The sequence below is a fragment of the Chenopodium album genome, chromosome 18 (genome assembly GCF_948465745.1).
Source record: "Chenopodium album chromosome 18, dcCheAlbu1.1, whole genome shotgun sequence".
NCBI classification, from domain to species: Eukaryota; Viridiplantae; Streptophyta; class Magnoliopsida; order Caryophyllales; family Amaranthaceae; genus Chenopodium; species Chenopodium album.
The window spans coordinates 4529016-4543883 of NC_137851.1; the positions used below are offsets into that span (position 1 = coordinate 4529016).

The window sequence follows — 14868 nt, forward strand, 5'->3', positions numbered from 1 at the left end:
ACGGGCCGGGCCGTGCCGGGCCATCCTCGTGCCGTGCCCGGGCCGCCCGCGTGCTGACCCGGCCCATGCCCAGCTCTAGTCTCACCATTGAAAAATTAGACTTCACACAAGTTGCTAAATTGAGAAGTGGGTATGATATCACCATTAGAGGTAAAAAACAACTCATTTTGTATTTCAATAATCAAACTTGAGTCTCGCCATTGGAGATGGTCTTACATTGTTATTATGATGCCACCTTTTGTTCAAATTTCATCGGTATGTGAACATAGATAGCAATAATAATCGTTATTCCGTTTTTGAGATAGTAATTGACAAATATCCCGTTTAAGTCCGTAAAGATCCCGTTTTTCCAAGTACTAAGTGCCTACACATGCAATAACTATACAAATAGACAAAACTTGACTCTTTTGAGTCTTTTCTTTTTTTGTAAAATAGAGGGGCAAGCACAAAACTCGACTCTAAATCTCATACTCGTACAATATTTTCTGATTCTGATCATACTTTAACTGCTCCGTAAATAAATTACTCTGTAGTCCGTTTAACATTGGCTAAAAATTCATTGATTTAGGCTCTAGTCCAATACAAGTTTTACCATATTCTCTAATATCTATCATCACCTTTCCTTTGACCAATGTGTGCGATACACACTTGAGAAATTCATGTCAACTTACTAAAGTAATGGGTGCCATAACATAAACCCAGAAATTTGCACTTTCAAAATTTCCCTTCAATTTCATTTCTGCAACACTTTCACAATTATCCTTCTATCCCAGATCGAATCTCATCCCCTTCTTCTAAATTTTCCCTTTAATTACTTCAATTCAAGAATATTCTTCCATTGTTATTACTTCAACTCAAATCCATAACCCTTTACTCCTCAATTTGGAATCTTTCATTCTTTGATTCATTCCTCAAAAATCCTTTATTGTTTTTTAAATTTCTTGTAAAATTAATTCTGGGGTTTTCGGGTGAAGCTTTGAAGGTACAAAAATGGCGGTTCCAGTGGTGAAATTTCCCATTTACATGGTGATTAGATTGATCGGAATCATAGTGGCTGCTCTTGTTTTCACTTGGACTCTTCATTATAGAGGTGGCCTTGCTCTTATCTCTGATAATAAAGCTCAAATCTTCAATGTAATCTCTCTCTCCCCTTTTTTTTTAATATTAATTTTAATGCACATTTCAATTTTAATTGGGATTGATCTTAATGTCTTAAAGTTGAATTTCTAGTTTATATGTTTGTAATGTTATATGTGACTGTGGGAAGACTTGGATTTTTGGAATGATTGATGAAAATGATGAATAGGAGAAATTTTGGTTGATTACACGAAACTGTTTAAGAAATAGCAGATTTTGATGGAGGAAATTGTTATTATTGCAGCTCAGCATTGTAAAAGTCCTGGTGCTACAAGATTTTGTCTTTTGGGTAACTTTCGAGTTCATGTTTTGAGAAGAATCGCTGTAATTTTGCTAAAGTTTAGGTCATATTAAGGTATAATTGCCCTAGATTTTATACATTGTACTGTGTGATTAAACTGTTAATGGTCAAATTAAGGAGTGCCTAGGAATCATTACTCGTTAATCTTTCGGATGTTTATGTATGACAATGTGAGAGCAGCATTCTCATGTCCATTGGTTAGATTGATTCAGATTAGTTCATGTTCGCACTTTGAATTAGCGTCTCAGGCTGTAAGAGTGTTTTTAGAGATTCTACTGGGACAGGGTGATAGGGGCACGGTTAGTTTGTTGAACAAATTACTTTGTAGAGGACCAAAGGGCACTTGGTTGAGTGATTTTTAAATTTATTACGAAGTATATGTTATGGATTGTAATTCAGCATCACATGTGCTAAATGCTGATGATTTTCGCCTATTTGTCGTGTATTTATTTGTGATGTGTATCATGTCATCCTTTTTGAGTGGGTATGCTTCTCTTGATGAGTCAAAGGATGTCACTTGAGCAGTTGAGCGGACTGATCACAATGACCTCTATATTATCATGAGTATTAGTTGATTCCTATATATTGTTTGGACTTCGGAGTAATCTTTTTGTCTTAGGGTATAAATGAATAATTCACTCATGGTAAAGGATTACAAGAAGGATGTGAGGAATATTTTATGCAGGACTTCTAAACATATTCATGTTGGTAACGGACACTAATTGAAATTGTTAGATCACCATAATTTGTGATAAGTGCTGATATTTGTTGCTCTAATTTGGCACTTAACACACTCTGCCTTAACAATCTGTCAGATGTCAACATTAGCCTAGTTGGTTGCTGATCATATCTTTCTTTCAAGTGGAGATATGAAAATGATTGCTTTTGTGGAATTGCTTCACAGGATAATGGTTGTTTTTTATTCTCTATCTCGCAGGTTCATCCTGTTTTGATGGTCATTAGCCTTGTACTGCTAAATGGAGAAGGTAATACTACATTGGTTCCTTGTGTATGTAATAATCAACAATTATATACTATGTAATGTAGACTGGGTACCACTTGATCCTCACCGAAATGCTTGGCCAGTCCACCTTGATCATGCTCTATTTTCAACTACAATTTGAACATTTCATATACCTGACTACCTGGGGGCTGTAACCTTGTTCTGCCTAAAATTTGAGTTCATTTGCGTAAGCTATGAATTGGATGGATACCCAAAGTTGAATACTTTTGCTAATGTATAATTTAACATCCAAAATAGAAAATACCTGCCCTGCCATAGGACATATCTGTGTTGCCTTATATTGTTATATAGACACCTTTTTTTTTTCTTTTGTAGTATGCTATATGATATAGCTGCAATAAAAAGGTATTCATATAAACCACATGCATTTTGTTATGTGCTGTGAAAATTGATATAGTATATCTAAAGCCGAAGTAATATTTACTAAAAGTATACTGTCAGTCTAATATGAGAAGAATTCATTTCACCTGCTGACATGTGAATTGTGGTTTGTTCATGTAGCCATGCTAGCATACAAAACAGTTCCAGGAACGAAAGCCTTTAAAAAGCTGGTCCATCTCTCCCTGCAGTTCCTCTCTTTTTGCTTAGCTATTATTGGTATCTGGGCTGCTTTCAAGTTCCACAGCGATAAGGGCATTGACCACTTCTACAGTCTCCACTCATGGCTTGGTCTTGGCTGTCTTTTCCTGTTCACTCTTCAGGTACCTGCTAAAACGCCATCTTCACTTTTCTTCTGTCTTGTGATTTGAGCTAGAAATTGCTCCATGTTGAGTTCAGTTTGGGTTGTTTTCGTGTACCCAGTCATTTGGTTTTATCTTGAATCGGGTCATATCTAGGTGTATTGTCAATCATGTTTACTATCATGATAAATTAGTCAATGGTAGTGTCGTACATGTATTGGTTGGGTTGGGCCAATTTCGAGTTAGGTCAGGCAACCGGGTATTGTGACATTGATGAATAGTCTTTATCTAAGATACAATTTTTCTTTTCTTTTTTTTTTTTTTTTTACAGTGGGCTGCTGGCTTTACAACTTTTTGGTACCCTGGTGGCTCGAGAAACAGCAGAGCTTTCTTGCTTCCGTGGCATGTTTTCCTCGGTGTCTATATATATGCTTTTGCCATAGTTACAACTGTGACGGGTATCTTAGAGAAAGCTACGTTTCTGCAAGCTAGCCATATTATATCTCGGTACTCCACTGAAGCTTTGCTGATTAACTCTACGGGTATCTTGATAATGGTCCTTGGAGGTTTCGTTATTCTGGCTCTTGTCTCGCCCGTGAATGGAAAAGGTGAAATTCCCCGAACTGCAGAATAGCTTTATGCGTTTGGCAAAACTGGGGCTCCTTATGGCATGAACATTAACAATACATATTCTTAGGGAATTTCATTTGAACCACATTGTAACCCTTGAATTGGGATAAATGATTAAAAAACTTGAAAAATTATTTTCCAAAAGGATTTAGCTGTAGTTCTAAGTCTATTCTACTATTATTAATTTATTACAGGTGTTTTGGGGCCTGTTCATATTGACTGAATTGAGTTGAAATGAATATTTTATGAGAGAAAGAAATTAAGAGCTGAACTGAACTGAACTGAAATTAAGTTGAAGTGAACAGGCCCTTAATGGGTTCTTTACATTATTATTTGCGCTGCTAAGCAATTGATGCAAGCGAGCTCTGTAAGATGATCCATCAACACTTCTCTCCAATTAGTATTTTAGAAGTCTCCAAGATTACAAATTCGAGCATATTTACAACAATGTAGCTGAACGGCCAAGAAAAAATTTGTTGCCTTCTTTACATTGAACTAATTTGAAAAAGAAGCTTAGAATAGCAACCCATGAAATGACGCAACCTCCGCCCCAATGTCCTTGTACAAGTTTTTTTTTTTTTTTTTTTTTTTTTGGTAACTGCTGGGTATGGAGAGTTTAAGGGTATCTCTATTCTACAATGGAAACCATGGATCCAAACGCCCTCGAGAGGATCGAGGAGCTTATCGAAAGTCTAGCTTAAAAAAAGCTTAAGCCACGGAGAATATGTAGTAGATATAAATAAGCCGAGAAAATTACATATAATGTTCTCTGAAAATTGAACACCTCTCTGCTTCTTACAACTAACTCCCAAAAGTACATTTGGAACCCCAAAAAAGGGGAAGGGGGAAAAAATGGATTCGCTACAAACATGGGCCGGGAATGCTTACTATAACTGCCCGGAGAGGCGAGGATTCGCACTCTACACAGAGTCAGGTTAAGACCAAAAAAAATAACTAAACATTGGTAAAATTGGATACAAGAAAAAGTTATTCCAAAATTAAGAACATGGTGTGAAGTAGAAGATTCAAGCTTTATTGCCATGTTTCATTCATTTGGTAACAGTCTTCACCGCAGGATACAAAAATGTGATGTGGTAATTACTGTCCTCTTGCTTAGCCCCACAAGTGTTCCCTCCGATATTCCCGCACAATGACTGGCACACTTGTTGGTGGAATCTGGAATGCAAAGACACAAACTCGTAAATTCAAACTTGATAGACGCAGCTTGGAGGAGAAGAAGTGAGTGTATGTACGAGTGCATGTGTATCAGGCAATCATCCATCAGCTTTAGAGACAAATACACAAGTTCATAGGAATAGCAAAGGGAAGCTTTGGAAAGTAAGGTCCACTTCCTAATTTATAGAGCAAAGAGTACACAAAGGTCCAAGCGAGAATGTGAAATTTACAGAAACAAAATCTCCAGAATTCAAATAACTGAACATCAAGAAGAAATGCATTCATGAACAGGAAGGGCAAAAATTGAACAGGAAAAGAATCATAACACAGATTACATCTAACAGGAAGGACCGGAATTTCCCTTTCCCTAGAATGCAGTAGGTTCTTTCCACTAATCCTGAATCATCACCAAATGGGGTGGGGTGCAAAATATTCATGACTTGAAAACACAGCATGTGCCATATGGAACTTGTAACTGAAAATAAACAACATAGTTCTATCATCTAAGTCCCAAAAAGGAAAAATTCAATGACTTATTGATTAACATGACATGTGGTGATTTGCTGATTTTTAAAAATGGGGAGTTTGCAGAAGTTATTACTATCAATATCCTTCCTTTCTTCCCTCACCTCTTAGCCCAACTAAGAGAAAATGGAATTCCAAATTTTCTGTTTGGTCTTCCTAGTTCCATCCAAACATGAGGGGTATACTAGTCCTTCAAATAATCAATACTACCAATCATAGTTCATAAGGGTTCAAGTGATTATAATGAAAATAAAAGATGACCTTATTTTCTAACCAGGTAATGTTCATAATAAGTTCATTGCTTATGACAAATCAAATCTAGCAAAGCATTAAGAATTCTTACTATTCTAGCAAACCAACTAGCTGCCATGATTCCATGAAAGATATTACTTTGTATTTCAGATGATGATCCAATGTTCATGTTATATATGAATTTGATATACAGTATTAGATTCAACCATGATGGATTCCAGGTATACAATTAGAGATATCCTATTCAAACCATACTACGCGAAAATAAATCAAAATTTAACAAGGTCTATGAGAAATCAAGATTATATTGGTTTCTGCCTTTCTGGACCAATAGGTCCACAGCTCCACTACAACTGACAGAAAACTCACCATGCCATAGTCCGTAATAATCATAGAAATGTAATCTGAAGGAGTTGTATCATACCTGTTGAAAGACGAGAAGAGTTTTGAGTTATGGAAACAACAAAATTTAATTTGCAAGCATATTGGACAATCACTGTAGAAACTTACATCAAATTTAAAAGTTGCAAATTCTCATTACTAGTCCAATCTTTTAAGTAATTGATTTCCCTTCTACCAGGAACTTTCAAAATTGCATCAGGGTCACCTGGCAAAAACGTAAAAAGTCATGAACAACCCAAGCATGTAGAGATAGAGACCAACAGAATCAGATTACAGAAAATCAAATGCTCAAAATTATATACCAAGTTCATTAAAACATATGGAATCAAGTTGAACCCTTTCATGAAACTTATATGCTTCACAGCAAACCAATACCGGAACATGGAAGGCATGAGCAACCATAGCTACACAAGCAGTCCCAACCCTTGAGTAAACAGTTCCATTTGACAAAACTGAAGCAGCCCCTAAGAAAACTCGAGTGACTTCATGCATAGTATACGAAACAGCATTTATATGTGTGTATGTACAGTTAAGACCCTTAGCCACCAATCTGCGAAGTAAAAGTTGACCCTCAAGCTTTGGACGAGAGTCCACTATGACTACACGAAATTGTTTCCCCATCTCATGTGCATGTAGCAATATCATTTCCACAGCTGAGGATGATCCATATGTGAGGAGGACGTCCCCGTCTCTAATTTTGGTCACAGCATGTTTGACTATCACTTTGTCAGCAATCAGTATCTTCTCACTAATAAAATGATTAATATCTGATTGCAGAGAGGCCTTTGCTTCAGACTCTGACAAACACATAGGCAACTTGGCAATTCGATTCTTTAAGAATCTAATCGCATTACCCATACTAATTGAAAGGGGCCTGCACTCGATCAGAAATGAAACATAACTACCGATTCTTGCAGTAAGGTCTCTGATAAGAGCTTTCTCCGGTGGTGTTGAGTAGTCCTTTATTGCCTCTTGAAATGCTTGAAGCATTGCAATGCAACGAGCGTTGCCACCAGAAATATCTCCAGTCAAATAACGCAGTCCAACCTGAAATTCAACTATTACTATTACAATAATTTTTTGCTCTGATGGAAAAAACTAGAAGAGTAAACATAGTACCTATATATGTGTGTGTGTGTGTGTGTGTGTGTGTAAACACTAAGCTACAAACAGCCCATAAACCATTCCCACTATTTCACAATATCATTGTTACAATAAATTTTTTAAGTGGTTACACTGTTCAAGAGAATAGAGGAGGAAAGAGATGGAGGTGAGCGCGGACACTGGAAAGACAGGACAGAAGGTATGGTGGAAGACAAAAGGGATTAAGGAGATAGGTATGGAGCAAAGTCAAGAGATTTATCGACTTTTGTCACCAAATATTACCACATTCAAATAGAAAAGGCCCATAACTTCAAGACCTAGAAGGGGCACCATCCAGAAAACTAGAGTTATAAGCAACAGAACTATCAATCTCATTCCAATTCGAACACTGAGAAACCTACAATTTCAACCGAAACAAGATAAACAGAGGCAATGTGAAATGAGAGAGGTCTGCAGTATTATAATTAATCATCAAACAGCCTCTCTACTTCAAGCTAGCAAAACATTTCAGATAATACCTTGTAAACGGCTGGATGCATTGGTTCTAGTTGGAAAAACTTTGACTCCAGATCTGGAAGCTGTGTTCCATGCTCATATTGAGGCAGGTGCCTAAAAAGTTCAACCCTGTTTCTGGCTTCAGTTTGGTTCACAACTGCTCTCTTTTTCGCTTTCTCCACCCGTGTCTTATCATCAAACTGCATGCGCGGATGAGGGACATCTTTCTTCCTCTCTTTCTCTGACTGACGATCAACGCCTTTCTTCTCTGATGCTGCAACAGAAACATTTTCTTTATTTTGAACAGAAGCCTTAGCAGCTTTCACCTGCTTAGAACTCCCTGCTCCAGAAGCTGCAGCTGCCTTACCCATTTCAGCTACGGAGGCAAAGCAAATCAAAGTATATAAATAATCAATACAGTGTAAAAAGATGCCAATTGGGACAACTGTCAATTAAAATAATAAATGAATAAAACCTTCTACTATTGCTGACAAAGTGACAAGCATATGGAATATTGACAACAAATGGAACGAAAAATGAACAAAAACCATTTGCAAAATAGAGGAGACAAACAACATTAGATGCATTATTGGATTAGTTTTATATTTTTATGTAATTATGGATTGTGAGGTATGACTAGGCTATCTAACCTCCTAAATCAACAAACACCACTAATTCCATATTCCAAACAACAAGAGTTTTCACTTAAGAATATATCATGAAGAACGGCTGCTATCAAAATTTTCTTAGGAGTATACATCAAATTCATAAATCATGAAGACAATAAGATAATACATACCTTTCGCAGCAGCTTTTGCAGCCCTTTGGGCTTCTTGAAGTGCACGTCTTTCTGCTTTTGACATTTTTTCCTTTGATGGCTTTGCATTGCCATGTTGTTCACTTTGAGCATCTGTCGATGCATCTCCAACTTTTTCTACGGAAATTCTTCATTTTTTAATAATGCTACAACAGCTCAGATAAGCAAATTTGATGTATAGTAGACAAAGAAACTGACATGGATCTGCATAGTGTGCTAAAAACCTTAAATCTAGAAAAAGTGGGGAGGTGGGCCTCTAGTTGATATTATAAAAGACAATAATAACACAGATCTCTGCCCACAACACTGCATTCCACTCAATAACAGTACCTTAATAAGCTAACTTCCCACTTATACTAATATTTTACTGAACATGAGCAGTCCTATCCAAATTGAATTACCACATGTCTACAAGTATTAGCTTAAAAGTTGAAGACAATGTAAAGCCAACTTTCCCTTCATGGCTAGGAAATTATGGTCAAAGTTTTAATAAGCATATTCTCTAATTATGAAATGATCCACAATGAATGACTCGATAGGAAGAGAAGGCTTATTGGTCATGTGATGACCAAGAGCATCAAGCCATTAACTACTCATACACATTTATATTTGCATCCCTTTTCTACTGTATCCTTTATATAGATTTGGGTGGACTAGAATTTACTAATAGGTAGTAATAAATCATACAAGTAATAAATAATAGATGAATCGGAACTTATATTAACATTGAGATCTAACAAAGTATACATCAAGAAAAGGCAAAACCACACTCATTACTTTAGCTCAAACGTATATACAAAATCACAGGGGAAAAACAATAAACTACGGAGTATTTTTAATATCAAGTCATAAACAGTTGAAAATGATGTAAATCTCAATATTTAACTTCAACCCAACAAGATATTCACAATAAATTTTTTACAAGGATCAATGGACTTCGTATTAAAGGGACAAACATGCTGCGAAGCTCGGACTCGGCCAACCACCCAGCCGTACAGGTGTCGACACGACGCGACCCGGGTGCGGACACGGAATCCGGGTCGGATCCTTGGATGAAAAAGTAGACTCGTCAATCATAAACCCTAAAAATAGAAGGGCAGATTCACTAAACCAAGAGCTTAAACCTTAGGGTTTTTGATCGAAAGTGAAAAACGAGCACTCCGACACCAAGAACTTCCCGAATTTCTTTGCCGGCGACGGGAAATTGGTTCTTTGAGTCTTCGACCATTCAACTGCCATTTCTGATTTCTTTTATTCATTTTTTTAATAGGAGTGGTGGGGTAGGTAGTCTTGAAAATTGAAATAGTAAGTTAGTGTGGGGGTGGGTGGGAGACTCACGTGATTTATTTACTGTATTTCTTTTGTTTTTTTTACTGTTTTTCTTTTTTTACAGCTGAATAATAAATATTGTACTCTATACTTGTACTTTGACCTTTTTATTTTTGTTATTTTTTGTAAACAATCTACTTTGACCTAATTTTACTTACCTTAAACTCTGTAAATTTTTAAATTGTCGTGTCCCCGAGTCCAAATTCAAAATTTAGACTCTTTTAAAACGTGTCCGCGGATCCTTAATTTTATAATATTTCGAGTCTGACACTTTACCCGAGTCTGACACCCGTACCCGAGTCCGAGCTTCCTAGCAAACATGTGTGCAGAGTATATTGAACATAACGGATTGATATGGCTTTCAAGTTGCCACAAAATGGAGCACTGCTTAGATTTGCCAAGAAAATGGACACCACAAATGCTCTGTGTAGAATCATCAACTCACATTTGAATTCAACCAACTACCAAACTAAAATGGAGCTTAATTCAACCTAAACTCCTTCCTACAGGCCAATAACACTTCTAAACATCCCTAAGGACCTCAAGTACTAAGTAATTTTTGCAAGGACAAGGACCAATGCTTTCACAGTCTAACCTCTTCAACCACTTGGATACTATTTTACCAAAACTCCTTCCTACAGGCCAATAACACTTCTAAACATCCCTAAGGACCTCAAGTACTAAGTAATTTTTGCAAGGACAAGGACCAATGCTCTCACAGTCTAACCTCTTCAACCAATTGGATACTATTTTACCAAAACATAATGGGTACCGCCTAGTTGTGAGAGGTGGGAACATTGTTAAAGCCATGCAACAGTTTTTCTGAAACACTTTTTGCCCCAACCCCTACCCACCAAAAATCTGCCAACAACAACCCATATACTATATGAAATCCATAAAACAGCACCAAATGTGAGTTTGATCACACAAGGATAAAGCATTATCCGGAGTTTCATGTCTTTCTTCTAGAAAAAAAGAGAGACCTTTGTTTAGGATGAGGAAAATCATTTCCTGATTGGCATTTAACAATCCTTTAGTAGCCAGGGCTGTATGAGAAACCAAATTCAAGCAACTGCAAGAGAGATTTGTAGGACTACGAAAAAAAAAAAGCTTAATTCCTATAGTAAAGGGAAAAAAAATATATTGAGCACTAATAATTCCATGGTCTCTTGCATGCCATCCTGTTGACACTTGACAGAGGGTTTAGTTCTCTTAGCCATCTAATTTACAACTAACACAATTAATATTTATTTCAGAAGTATTTAACAAACAAAAACATCAAGCTCGTCCAAGTTGAGCTTTTCTGCAGGTTTTGTGGAGAAATTTGAGATTTTGTTTACTAATGGTCATCACAAAACATAAAAAGGCCCTTCCTGTTGCCAACCCTACTCTCGCAGTCAATGCAAACTAACAATTTCATACTTCACTTCCTCACAATCTCACATATAAGCTAGTCACAACATAAATTAACAAGAAACCCAATTGATACTCTTTCTCAATTACACAGCAGCAAAACCTAAAATCTGCCCCAAATTAAGGAATATTGTCAAACTGTGTAGATTCCGGGATCTTGTTTGCTACCTATTGCCTTGCCAATGAGACATAATCACATTCCACTCTCCTCTCCAGCTCAAGGCAATTTAGTATATCATCTCATATGTGGACAAAACCTCAAATTCGCAATTAATTTGCCTACCATACACAAACATATGGAAAAGCAACTCCCAAAACCACATTGTTTTGTCTTAAGTTACCAATGCATTTCAAACATTAAAGCTAGTCATACTCTAGTACTGTACAATGTAAAATGCCAATTATTTGATCAACAAAATAAGGAAAAAAAAAAAAAGTATCTGGTTTAATCCAAAAGTAAACACAAATTCACAACAAACCCAGAAAAAGTTCAGCAATATACCTAAACTAAACCAACAAAAAAACCTCAAAATCAAAACAAAACCATCAAGAAATCAACAATGTACCTGAAGCAACAGCTGCCAAATTAACCCCAGAAGCTGTAATCAAGCTACCACTAATCACTCCAACACCGCCATTTCTCCCCGCTTTACCAACCATCAAATCAAACCCACCACCGGCGCCACTCGGCATTGAAGAAGCAAACTTACTACCACCCTTCCTGCCCTTCCCACCACCCGAAGGCGAAACCATTACATCTTCCGAATTCTCCGACTCCGAAGGAAATATATCCGAAGGATTATAACTCCCAACAACAAGATGGGCATTTGCAACATCAGAAGCAGGACGACGAAGCGGCGAAGATGGCACAGGAGGGTAATGGGGTCCCACAGGACGAGAAGAAGATAGCAGTAAATGGGTGTCGGAAGAATGGCGAGGTGGTGGAATCATCACCGGAGAAAGGGAGTTGCCGGAAGGTGAAATCTCGCTCACCGGAGAAGACGATGACGAAGAAGAGAAGGAATCGGAGCGGGTTCTGTCGGGCGCGAAAAACCCGACTTGTCGGACTTTCGGGTCGATGACAGCACGAGCGCCGCGGCGAGGAGGAGGATCCATGGAAATGGAGGAGAGAGAAAATTAGGGTTAGGGTTAGGGTTTGAATTAGGGCTAGGAATTGAAGGGTTTGAGGGAAGAAGATGATGAAGGAAGAAGATAAGATTGTTGAAGAAGAATTATTGATGAAAATGGCATATCGAATTTTTAATTTTTTGAATTTTTGGGGGAATTTTAGAGTGAATTTTGAAGGTTTAATTTCATTTTAATGGAGGAAAAATTGGGGGGTTTTTGGGATTTAATTAATTAAATATAATGAGAGAAAAAAGAAATGGGTAGGGTTTAAGGAAGAAGGAAGGATTGGAGGGAGAAGGATGGTGTTGGTGGAGGATACGGCATCAAACTCGTCGATGATCATGTACGTCAGATCTTCATGAAGGCTACTTTTGTAATTTCATATGTGAATTATATTGCAGTATTAATATATTTATTTTATTAAGGGATTAATTATTCAATTATTGGACACATCACACGTGCGATCCATGTAATCAACATTATAAAATGCAAATTTCTTTTTTACGCATATGAAAAATTGTGATAATCAGTGTTTATCTATGTGTGGTCGGAGTTACTGATTCAGGTAGGGCTGGCAAAAACTGACCCGACCCGAAAACCCGACCCGAACCCGACCCGAAAAAAGCGGGTTAGGGTTGAGATTTTCGACCCGAAAACTTAAATGGGTTGACACGAACCCGAACCCGAAATTAAATGGGTTAGGTTAAGGTTGAAAATCTCAACCCGAAAACGACCCACTTAACCCGAAATAAATTTCAGGTCAAAATCAGGTCGGGTCAACCCGAACCCGACCTGAGAACCCGAACAATTTTAAGTAAAAAAAAAAAAAAAATCGTAAACATTGTAAATTAGGCAGCCCAGCCCAATTTCTTAAGAGGGTTCTACTTCTACATATAAAATGAAAACCCTAATTTTTCATTTTCTACCACATTTTAGATCAGCCGTCCTTACTCCTTACCCACTTCTCTGTTCTCTCTCTTTAATTTTCTCTCTCCTCAAAAACGGCACACTCAAAATTTCAAAAACCCTAAAATCACTTCACCATTGTTGAATTCGACTACAATTCTTATCTTCTCACTCTTATAAGGTACGTTTCTTGCTTATTGTTCTTAATTTGTGAGTTTATACGAATCGATTTTGTTATTTTACAAGTATATACAAATTAATTTATGCGAATTTATGCTGGGTTATGTAATTATACGAATTAATTTACGGATTTATGCGAATTCATGCTAGTTTATGTAACTATATGAATTGATTTATGCGAATTTATGCTAGATTATGTAATTACACATTTACACGACTGATTTATACGAATTTATGCAAATTTATGCTTGTTTATGTAATTATATGAATTGATTTATGGATTTATGCGAATGCATGCGAGTTTATATAATTACACGAACTGATTTATGCAAATTTATGCGAATTTATGCTTGTTTATGTACTTATATGAATTGATTTTTGGATTTATGCGTATTTATTCTAGTTTATGTAATTATACGAAGTTATTTATTGATTATTCGAATTAACTTTGTTATTTTCATGCTATCTATTGATTTTATGTAATTATACAAAATGATATAAGCATTATGCTAATTATACAAATTGATTTATTGATTTTGTTATGGATTATATGAATTTTTTGGACGATAAAGGAAGTAAATCTAGTTAATGTAATTTGGCAGGAAATAATTATGTCCAACAATGTTCAAGAACTTTCTTCCGGAGAGGAGGAAGAAATTAATTCAACAATGGATGTTAAGAGGAAGAGCAAAAGCCAGAAAGCTTCCCCTGGTAAACCTCGTGTGCTTGTTACTGGTAAGAAACGCCAACGTCGCCTTACTTCTGATGTTTGGGTGCACTTTGAGTTTCTGGATGAGCCTGATGCAAATGGTAATTTGATTTGCAAATGTAAAAAGTGTGGTGTAAGTTTTAATGGTAATAGTACGAATGGAACAAGAAATCTTCATCGTCATCTTAAAAATTGTAAACAAAGGTCATTTAGGGATGTTCGTCAAATGATTTTAGAGAAAACATCTTCTGGTTTAGGGAATAGATTGCCTGAATTTGATGCTTCCTATTTTCGTGAATTGTTGTGTCTTGCTATTGTTGAGCATGATCTGCCTTTTCAATTTGTGGAATATAAGGGTGTTAGGAGGTTATTTTCTTATCTGAATCCTAGTTTCAAACCTGTCACAAGAAACACCATAAAATCTGATGTGCTTAAGATGCAAAAAAAATAAAAGGAGCAATTGAAAAATGTGTTGGCCTCTTCTTCTGGTAGAATTTCATTGACCTCTGATTGTTGGACTTCCATAACCACTGATGGATACATTTCATTAACTGCTCATTATGTTGATAAATATTGGTGTTTGCAAAAAAAGATTCTGAACTTCTCTTACATTGCTCCCCCTCATACCGGTATTCATTTATGTGATCATGTGTATGGGTT

The 14868-nt window shown here is 36.6% G+C and overlaps 2 protein-coding genes across 3 annotated transcripts; one reads left to right on the plus strand and one right to left on the minus strand.

Moving 5' to 3' along the window:
- The first annotated feature begins 548 nt into the window (after positions 1–548).
- LOC145591255 (transmembrane ascorbate ferrireductase 2-like) lies at positions 549–3960 on the plus strand. Its single transcript, XM_081647660.1, has 4 exons — positions 549–1134; positions 2376–2424; positions 2964–3163; positions 3474–3960. The coding sequence occupies exons 1-4, from the start codon at positions 991–993 to the stop codon at positions 3774–3776; spliced, it is 696 nt and encodes a 231-aa protein (XP_081503786.1). The 5' UTR covers positions 549–990; the 3' UTR covers positions 3777–3960.
- A 507-nt stretch (positions 3961–4467) lies between these two features.
- Positions 4468–12699, minus strand: LOC145591253 (uncharacterized). 2 transcript variants are annotated; one of them, XM_081647659.1, is made up of 7 exons: positions 11852–12699; positions 8526–8654; positions 7750–8102; positions 6430–7174; positions 6236–6332; positions 6095–6149; positions 4468–4948 (listed from the first exon to the last, which is right to left on the minus strand). In XM_081647659.1, the coding sequence occupies exons 1-7, from the start codon at positions 12399–12401 to the stop codon at positions 4886–4888; spliced, it is 1992 nt and encodes a 663-aa protein (XP_081503785.1). In that variant the 5' UTR covers positions 12402–12699; the 3' UTR covers positions 4468–4885. The 2 variants fall into 2 exon arrangements, with proteins under 2 accessions (XP_081503785.1, XP_081503784.1); XM_081647658.1 differs by having other exon boundaries at positions 8526–8660; positions 11852–12698.
- Positions 12700–14868: the final 2169 nt, after the last annotated feature.

What these genes read in the sequence shown, in the direction of transcription:
- LOC145591253 (XM_081647658.1), bottom strand. Translation starts at nt 12,401, where the DNA reads ATGGATCCTCCTCCTCGCCGCGGCGCTCGTGCTGTCATCGACCCGAAA. An exon ending in TGCATCCAGCCGTTTACAAG is followed by an intron (nt 7,175 to 7,749) that starts GTATTATCTGAA and finishes GTTGAATTTCAG; the next exon opens with GTTGGACTGCGTTATTTGAC. An exon ending in TTATTACGGACTATGGCATG is followed by an intron (nt 4,949 to 6,094) that starts GTGAGTTTTCTG and finishes TTTGCATTCCAG; the next exon opens with ATTCCACCAACAAGTGTGCC.
- LOC145591255 (XM_081647660.1), top strand. Translation starts at nt 991, where the DNA reads ATGGCGGTTCCAGTGGTGAAATTTCCCATTTACATGGTGATTAGATTG. An exon ending in TGTACTGCTAAATGGAGAAG is followed by an intron (nt 2,425 to 2,963) that starts GTAATACTACAT and finishes TTGTTCATGTAG; the next exon opens with CCATGCTAGCATACAAAACA. An exon ending in TTTTCCTGTTCACTCTTCAG is followed by an intron (nt 3,164 to 3,473) that starts GTACCTGCTAAA and finishes TTTTTTTTACAG; the next exon opens with TGGGCTGCTGGCTTTACAAC.